At 36.1% G+C, this 9,800-nt stretch overlaps 1 protein-coding gene across 1 annotated transcript; it reads left to right on the forward strand.

Moving 5' to 3' along the window:
* Positions 1 to 477: 477 nt before the first annotated feature.
* LOC140166926 (ceramide glucosyltransferase-like) lies at positions 478 to 9,583 on the forward strand. The gene is made up of 9 exons (XM_072190413.1): positions 478 to 968; positions 3,591 to 3,732; positions 4,079 to 4,181; positions 5,562 to 5,663; positions 6,111 to 6,223; positions 6,381 to 6,559; positions 7,072 to 7,158; positions 8,006 to 8,195; positions 8,553 to 9,583. Exons 1-9 carry the CDS (start codon positions 778 to 780, stop codon positions 8,715 to 8,717), a joined length of 1,272 nt encoding a protein of 423 aa, XP_072046514.1. The 5' UTR covers positions 478 to 777; the 3' UTR covers positions 8,718 to 9,583.
* Positions 9,584 to 9,800: the final 217 nt, after the last annotated feature.

A 9,800-nucleotide genomic window follows, 5' to 3' on the forward strand; every position in this document is an offset into this window, starting at 1 on the left:
TGAAAAAGCAGTAAATCCATGTCATTTATTTCATGTCGTTTTTTTAAGAAGCGGTTCGAGTCCATGGATGAAACGACCGAGTTTTTTGTGCCAATGCGAGATTTAATTCCTTTTTTTTTTACTTCTGGCAGCAATAAGTTTATTTTGCAGATACGCCTCTTTCTCGAGGTTTTCAAAAAATGACAGTCGCGTGTGACGGCGAGATTGTCATGCTCAGACGAATTTAACCCGTTGTCTACCGACGTGGCACCATGTACCAGCAGAAGGCTTACAAACCCAGGATTACAAATTTAAGAAATATAAAACTTCGTTTGATTTTACTGAAGTAATTTCCTGTTAACCAGGTTTAAGTACTGCAAAGGTCGAATCATGTTTGCTGTGCAGAATAACTGAATATGTTATTTCACTGACTTTCGTGTACTTTTTATAGGCCTGTGAACATAGTGAAGATTTTATTCATACACCGTCGCATGGAAGTATAAATATAACAAGAATCATCCGGTTGACTAATTTTTGCCGGCACGATATCGCGATACTCGTGATACCGAGCTAGTTAATATGAGGATTGGTATCAAATTGTGATATCACCCTGGTCATGATGCATGGATTACGAATTATTTGAAATTTCATCGTTTTGATTCAACTGTTGGACCATCTCGATATGGAATCATATCGCAAGTAAAATTGGAAAAGAAACACCGTGCCAGACTATATAGCTAATCACCGGAGAAACTACTAGAGGCTGAGGATACCCCGGGAGGATACCGAACCACATCAATGATGATATCGGGATTATACCCGGATCCGTATCCCTGTAATTATACAACTTTTAGCAGCAAGAAGATGCATGATATATTAGACTGGGATATTGGAATACCATCAAGTGAAATTGTATTTTCACTATGTGTAATTGCATTTGCATTGGAAATTATGTTACTTCTATTTCATTTTATTGGAATTATTTATGCGTAAGTTATCATATAATATAAAATCCCAAACCACATAAAAAAAATCAAAATATCATTGGTTCAATTGTGTTATATAAGATATTGACACATCTCGCAATTATACTCGCACAAAATATATGTGTAAACCCTTTTGTAATTTTCTTTCAAATTGAAGTAAAATGAAAAAAAAAAGCTTGAAAGGAGGCTATTGGGCTGTCACGTTCGTCAGGTTGAGGCTCAAATATTGCTGATCATAATATAATAAGAAATCGAAAACACGAGTTCTTTGAGAGTGCAAGTGCATGTATTCTTGATGGCAAGTTGATGCTGGTATAAATAAACGCCCTTTTTACTTTTTGCACAAGTAGGGGCCTACTCGTTAAAATAAGCTAAAATACGATTTTGTTTTTCATATCACAAAAGAACGAGTTTTAAAACAACATTTTACATGTTTAAATTGACAATCAGGACTGGTTTAATAATTTGTTGTTTTTAGTACATTTTAGCAGAGTAGGCCCCCGGTATAAACGCCTGAAATTATAGAGAAAGATGTTTAGAATGTGGGATGGACGTTGGAATATCCCTATCTTATCTGATATATACACATTATACACATCCAATAAGAATATTATGTAACAAATATTTGTCATGAGTCAACTGGTATGAATATCGTGACCTTTGCGTGTTGCATCATATCAGTCCATTTGACTATCATGCCATTTATTTATTTCAAGGTTTATTCTCACATGATGTTGTATATTTATATCAAAGATACTCTTGCAAGGTCCGGATTGTAAATTGATTAAAGTGTTTCAATCTTTTCGGTTGATGATCATGATGATAGGTCAATACAGATTGTAAAATAGCTTAAAATGGAATTTTAGATTAACTCGAACGTTTTTTGTAGACTGATTTCATCTTCCAACATGTCCAATCAACGTAGGCATACTGCCAAATGGCATGCATTACATTGGTTGAAATGAGATTTCAATCTTTTTAGAGTCAATATTTTCAATCTTTACATTTTTTTTTCAATTAGAAAGAATTTGGCCCTTACTTCTGTCGGTAAAAGATTGAAAAACAATGAATACCAATCATTTCGATTGAATAATCAATTGGAAAAGATTCCTATAAACTTCAATCACGAAAATTTAGATTTAATTAGAATTAATCTAATTAAATAGATTGAAAATTCCAATAATTCGATGGAATATTCGATCGACTTGCACGGCAAGAGATTGCAAGTTTAGATTGAATATTCAAGGGAGTGGTACACGTTCACGTCAATGGGGGAGAGTTTAGGACACCAATAAAAGCCCGGGAAGAAAGTCATATTTTTCTCCAGTAAAATTTAACCTCTGTCCTATGTTTCGTTTTATGCATGGGCATTTGTTTTATACATATTTTGCTTCTCATATGAAAACCGCTGGAGCAAACTCAGAATTTGGAAACAATTTTTTAACATTCATGGTAGGCATATCACCACGCCCCTTTAAAGGCCCACTGGCTTTTATTGGTGTCCTAAACTTCACAAAATATGCAAGAAACTAAGATCAACAGTAGCACATAGTTTCTTTTTATTTAGTTTTTATATATACCTCAAATTGAGATTAGTGAATATCTTGTTTTACAGAAATGACAAACACGCGAAGATATAAAAGACATGCAGTGTGTACGTCAGTGATTAGAATCTTTGTCCAAAAATGTTGGAAGTCCTATAAATATGTGACCTGACCTCTATGCTATAAATGTAAATATATACATGATATTTTTGATTCATGAATGTGTAATACCGGATCTCGTATTATGCACATTTTGCCCTCTGAATGATTTAGAATAATACTATACATGTATACTGAATTATACATTTCATTTCGTAACTAAGTTTCCGTTCTGGCCAGTTCAAATAAACACTATTTACTCAATTGGCCACAACATATTTATAGCATCAAATGCGTATATTTTTGGATATCTTTATGGGGCGATGTTATAATAAGATTATTGTTTGGACAACTTATTCCTTTGTTTACTTATTACCATCCGTAACAATATTAATTGTGATAAAATTAAGAACCTGGGTATCGAAGTCACCGTATTTGAGAGCACACGATCTCCATGGGGATTTTATTTTCATAATTTTACCTAGTAATATCAATATTATTATGCCATTATTGCCATGTTGATCTCCAAGTCTGACATGTAGGCTTGGGCAAATTACGTTTTAGTAAAGTTTCACGTTTCTCAATAATAGGCGATTATAACCGGTATATTGGTATATATGGTTAGTAAATAGAAACTTATAATTGGGCCTCTATTGCTATTCTCAACATTTCCTACCGAAATATAGAATTAATAGGATGAAATATGTAATAGATGGTGCAAGTACAAGGTTCTTTTCCAAGGTTCTTTCTGGGAAAAATAAAAATCAACACAAATATTTCAGGTCATTGATTATGGCTAGAGTATAGTATAGGCTATACTTTTGATCAATACCGTTTGATGAAAAATCATGCATGCTGGGATCGAAAACTTAGGTCGGTAACCAAAAGTTTCATTTTAAAACACTGCCGACTAATTTTCAATAGACGATATAACAATTGATTGTTTTTTTTGTTTTTTTTTTGTTTTTTTCGTTTTCCGCAGCAAGTATGTCTTATATCAAAAGCCAAGTGTGAATATGTCAAGAGAAGAGCTACCTGGTGTTTCTATTTTAAAACCTCTTGTTGGTGTTGATCCACATTTACAAGACAATTTGGAAACATATTTTAATATTAATTACCCTAAGGTAAGATATAATACATAATATGATAACCCTTCCCCAACCCCACCCCTAAAAAAAAACCGAGAAAAATATAAATAAAACGGCAGCAACCGCGTATAACAAACCCAAAAATGTCAAAACTTACGTTGCATGTCTTTTGTGATATATTATATGATTATGATAACTCGCCAAGTATGGAAGAAGGTAACGGAAGCAACATGCAGGAAAGTACTATGATACAAAAATGAAATGTTCATTCGGAGAATTTCCTAGCAATATTTTAGGAATATAACTATATAGAAGTAGGCCTAAACATAATCAATTTATAAAATGTAATCTCATATCCATTTTTTCCTTGCACCATATACAGTACGAATTATTACTATGTGTTCAATTAGAAGGAGACCCATGCCTTCAAGTAGTAGAATTACTCATGACAAAATACCCAGATATAGACGCACAGTTATTCATAGGTAAGTACGAGTAGGCATACTGGTTTACTAGTCCTAGGCCTACTAGTATTATAACCCATTCATAATGGATACGATATGACAGCTCACTGCGTGGCGTGGGTCCCACGCCATTTTCCATATTAGTTGGGCAACCCTTTACCTGGTCCATCCGTGCCAGAATTTCTACCCACCACATACCCCGGGCCACAGACACTCCCATGCACCCGCAATAAGCCATCTTACAAGCCGGGCTTACAACATTAGTTATCAACGTGCTCCTACCAGTAATAGGGGACACACGCAAAACAAAATAACATGCAGCAAAGATAGACAAACAGGCACATACACCCCCCCCCCACACACACACAAATACCCCACCCCGCAATCCTCTAACACTCCCGCAAACTCACATATATAGGAATAATATAGTGTTACTCTCCCAATCAAGAACACCACCTTCCCACGCGAATAGGAGGATGTTATAAACCATCAAACATTGTTATCAACGTGCGCTTACAGGAGACACATGCACACAAAACAAATAATTATTATTATAACAACCAGAAAGATAGACAGAGGATAGACACATACACACAAACACACCCCACGCCCACATTCATGACACACCACCCTCCCACCCACACCCCCACACGCTCAGCCATCGTAATTATGAATTAAATGTTGGTCAGTAAGTACAACCTGTCGTCTCAGGTACAACATTGTTATCAACGTATAATACGCTTACCAGTAACAGGGGACACACACAGAACAAATCTTATAGGCAGTCAATGTACGCCCACACACCCCTACACCACTCCACCCCTCGACGCACACTGGGAACAAATTTAAAAAAATGTATTTGTTCAACATTTGCCCTTTGAGTTATCTTCTTGAGACATTTTTAGAAAATCTGCCTTCTTTTTATTGACCAAATTAATTATTGATTTTAAAGGCAAAATATACTTTTTTATTCAAAAAGTTTATGTTTGCCTAAAAACGTAAGACCGATATTTCCAAAATAAAATATTAACACGTGCGTTTATAACGGTGGCAGAAGACTCGCGTAAAATGAGTGCTAATATTAAGGAAAAACTTCAATATCTTCCCGAAAATGTGGTGTATTGTTTGTGTGTGCACACGTACACAATGTTCTGCTATATAGATACATACAACGTGCGCTTTTTACCTGTGCCGGGGGATCCACGCAAAACGTACTTTTGAGCCTGTGTGTGACGTATAACCTGAAATACATTTTGACGAATCAGGACATCAGTCGACCTACCTATTCATACCTTGATTCGTTAAACAGATATTTTCCCCTATCTTCGCATAAAAACATGGCATTAACTATTATTATATATATTTTATCATTATTAAAATGTTCTCTTTCTTGATTTTCAGGAGGAAATAAAATAGGTGAAAATCCCAAAATGAACAACATAATGCCTGGTTACAAGGCTAGCAAATATGAAATCGTACTAATTAGCGATAGTGGCATACAAGGTAAGGGATTTAAAACGATACTTTAGTATGTATGATATGAGCAGTACCTATAGGGCATATTTTGAAATTATTGTCAGTCCCATGGAATTTCTCCAAATTGCAAGCCAAAAATCGCTTTACTCCTCTCGACCTGACATGTCGAAATCGGCATGCCAAAAATGTATGCCTCTGATCTTTGTAGAGGCCACATTATTAACCCATATAACAAAAGATGTTGTCTAAAAAGAAATGCAATTTCGCATTAGATCGCGTTCATTCTATTTTGTAAAATAAATTTGTTTGGCAGAGATCCGACTTGCCGAAAAGTGCCCATATTGGATTTTAATAATACCCGCCCTATATAGGGCACACAATAACGGTTGATATGGTTAATACTAGGCATCAGCAAAACTCAGATCAGTCTGAAGAGTTTTCTTACAGAATGCTTTTTTTCCTTTTCTTCTACAGCATATTCAGATATTTTAATAGACATGGTAGCACGGATGGGTCCGAAAGTAGGGCTGGTACAAGGTCTTCCTTTTTGTACAGATAGAAAGGGATTCCCAGCCGTATTAGAGAAGGTAAGTAGTGTTTTCGGTGTCGTCGTCATCATCCATCATGTCCATCGCTGCCAACATCTCTTCTTCCACCAGTAACATCATCACTATCACTGTACTAAATCCATCATTCGACACACCTTCGTAATCATGTGAATATTTTACCTATCTTACTTTTCAGGTTTATTTTGGTGGTGCTCTCGCACGGGTGTATATCAGTCTGAGCGTCCTAGGAATCAACTGTGTATCTGGAATGTCCAATTTAATCAGAAAATGCGTCTTAGAAGAGGCTGGTGGTCTGGTTGAATTTGCCAAGTACATATCTGAAGATTTTTACATGGGTGAAGCTTGTGTAAAAAGGTGCGTATGCTACGTCATTAATGGATATACAAAATCATTGACGTATACGGATGATGTATTAATTTATGCTTTTGGATGTATTTGCAGATATTTCCCTAAATTTTATAATTACTAAAAAAAGAAATCCTTATTATCATGTAGAATTGATATGAAGAAAAAAGAGGAAAATTATTGAATATGCCTAAGAAAGCGTATACCGTATCTATATAGTTCTGGGAGCCACTCAGCGGGACGAATATGCAATTTTGTCTCCTGGAAATTTCGGCCGGTACGCTCTACTTTGATGTTTCATCCAACAATGGCACGAAATATGTTCCCACGGATGTTCCATGAAGTAAAATATCTTTGTACCTAAAGAGGCTTACAGGACCAGTTTTAACAGGAATATGAAAATGTTACAGTATACTACAGATCAATTGTTGCATTCCACATCATTAGATCTTGCTTTTAATTCGTTATATGTAATTATTGTAGAAATATTACATAGTAAAATGATCATTTGTTATTTGCAGTGGTTATAGTATGAGCCTGAGCTATTTTCCAGCAATGCAGAATGCAGGTAATCCGTCACTACAATCTTTCAGGAGCAGAATGGTTAGGTAAGTGGGGTGCCAGAGCGTGGGTGGGAGTGAGATATAGGCCTATAAGTAGATATTAGAGATCATCTGTTATAAATGTATATTCAAGTATATAAAGACATGTCTACAGTAGATATAGCAGCTTATAGATAACATAAGTATGTCTACAGTATAGATAGCAGATATATAGTATGGAGCTTAGCAGTATATGATCATGGCGCTTAGGTTTGGGTGCAAAATAAAGGACACATTTTCAAAAAGATTTCCACATTCGTGTCACAACTTCTCAATAATAATTGTGTCGTTCTTGTTTACCCAGAGCGAAACTATGGGGCTGACCCATTGAGCTCCTTTGGCTCGGAATGATCTTGTGGTCGACTTCTTCGCACCCATGCGATACGCACCTGTATGATACATTGGGCTGTTACAGAAAATAGATGCACATCCTCTATAGAGGAGTTCGGATTTCCGGACTTTTTCCAGTCGTGATTGTTGGAAATCCAGACTTTTAAAGTGCCCAAAGGCAAAAATATCCAGTTGAAAAAAAGTTCAAAATCAGAAATCTTCAATTATTTGAGAGCTCATTTCGGACAATTCCATGATTTTTATTTTATTGTATTTCCAAGCTTTTTCCAGTAATATTGGCAACTGGAATTCCCAGGGAATTCCAGTCGTTTTCAGGAAGCACACCTGGAAATCCAGACATTTATTTTATTGAAAATTTACTCCTATTATTCTGGAATAGCCCATATGAAATGATATCTGCGTTTTGAGGGGCGGTGAGGTGTTTGGTCGTCGTATAGTTGTAATACATATACCATTGTATACAATGCATATTTTCATTTATGAATAATTTTGTTCCTTTCAGGTGGACAACCGTTCGTTTAGCTACAAGCCCTGCAACTTTAATCTTTGAACCTTTATCAGAATGTTTACCTCTCGGTTTCTTTGTGTCGTGGGCTGGATGGTATCTGTTCAACGTAGACCCCAGATTATTCTTCGTGTGTCATATATTACAATGGTTTTTTCTAGACTATCTTCAACTCATGGCGTTACAGGTGAGCTTTTAGCTGCTTTTCTTGGTGTATAAGTTGTCTTCATTAATTTTGATTAGCTATGTCTCATAACAAAGCCGGCAAATCTCTACTCAAGTTAATAAATAACATGACATCGACAGTATTATCTCAAGTTTGATTTTTTTCTGCAAAATTAAGTCTACCCATTTATGTGATTGGTCACAAACAGAGTTTGCCCTGCATGCTCCTCCATAGTTTGCAGTAAATATTTTCAAATTATTACTTATTACAAAATTATTCAAATTTTACTTTGCACGTCTATATATTGTTAAGTCATATGTAAAAGGTTCATGATCCACAATATTCTAAAAGTTAGTTTCAATTTGTTTTCTTTTGCAGAGGGAGCCCGTCACATTTTCCAAGTTTGACTATGCATTGGCCTGGACATTCCGTGAAATCATGTTCATATTTTACTTTCTTGAAGGAGTTTTCTCAAAATCTGTGACATGGAGAACTGGGTCCTACCGAATCAAATATGGTGGATATTTAGAAGAAATACACTGAGTTAAGAGCCATTGCAAAAGACAGTATTATATTATTATTATTTTTATATGAACTAGTCCATTTTCTACACACATGATATTATAGCAGCTGTTTTAGCGAAAGGAGGAGTTTTGCCAGTCGGTGCATGGGCAGAGCAGTGCTCTAGAAACGTGGCTATACTATAATTTGAATGCTTTTACAAAATAGTGTAATCCATGGCATATTAAACTTGTATTCACATAACTCTGCAAAACGAATGTCAACTTTTTGAAAGCAAAAAGTCAATTATAGCGTTACACTTATTTTTATGTGTAAACGGTGCGTTAGTTGGAGCATGACTGGATTGGTATGAGGTGTGCTGCCCTGATTTTGGGGCAAAAATGGCCTTACTGAACCGAAATTTCAATATGGGGGGGGGGGGGGTAGTGAACTAAAATTGGGCCAAAAAATAATTTTCCAAATCGCCAAAATCGCTGAAAAGATACCCCAAGGCACATGCCCGTATATACCTTTAACCAGGGAGAACCCCGGGCCCGTTTGCCACTCCTCTACAGGGGGCAAGCACATATAGGGTGGGGTGTGTGTTGGGTGTGTGGGTGGCACGTCGCGCTTCAAAACTTTATGAAGCTCAATTGTAATGTAAAACATGTCCCAATTACGGACACTTAACTTGAGCCATATTTGTTGTTCTTCAATTTTGCATATTATTATCATAATTTATATAAACCCCTGATACAGCTCAGTCCACGTGAACCGCCAAGATATAGTGTAGTCTGTGTTTTTTTACCTCGTTATTTCAGCTTAAGATGGTCAGAAAAATGACAGAAATCGCACATTATGGCTTTAAATATTGCAGAACGACACTGAATGAAACGTGATACAAATAAAACGTACTGATGTGCATACGTATGTTGATTGGTGATTTATTTATCCATAATAGTTTCGTAAATTAAGTAATGAACAAGGTCGGTACCGATTATCAGTGGCGTAGCGTCATAGGGACACGGGGGTGGGGATGGGCACGTGCCCCAAGCGATCTGCAATTTGAAAAAAATCCCATAGGAAAATGGCCAAAAAACGGCTTGTGTCCCCCCCATCAGACCC

This window comes from Amphiura filiformis, chromosome 1 (assembly GCF_039555335.1).
Source record: "Amphiura filiformis chromosome 1, Afil_fr2py, whole genome shotgun sequence".
Lineage (NCBI taxonomy): Eukaryota > Metazoa > Echinodermata > Ophiuroidea > Amphilepidida > Amphiuridae > Amphiura > Amphiura filiformis.

Bases quoted from the DNA above. Each gene is read 5' to 3' on its own strand.
- LOC140166926 (XM_072190413.1), top strand. From the start codon at position 778: ATGATGATATCGGGATTATACCCGGATCCGTATCCCTGTAATTATACA. The intron at 6,224-6,380 runs GTAAGTAGTGTT...CTTACTTTTCAG, and splicing joins TCCCAGCCGTATTAGAGAAG to GTTTATTTTGGTGGTGCTCT. The intron at 8,196-8,552 runs GTGAGCTTTTAG...TTTCTTTTGCAG, and splicing joins TTCAACTCATGGCGTTACAG to AGGGAGCCCGTCACATTTTC.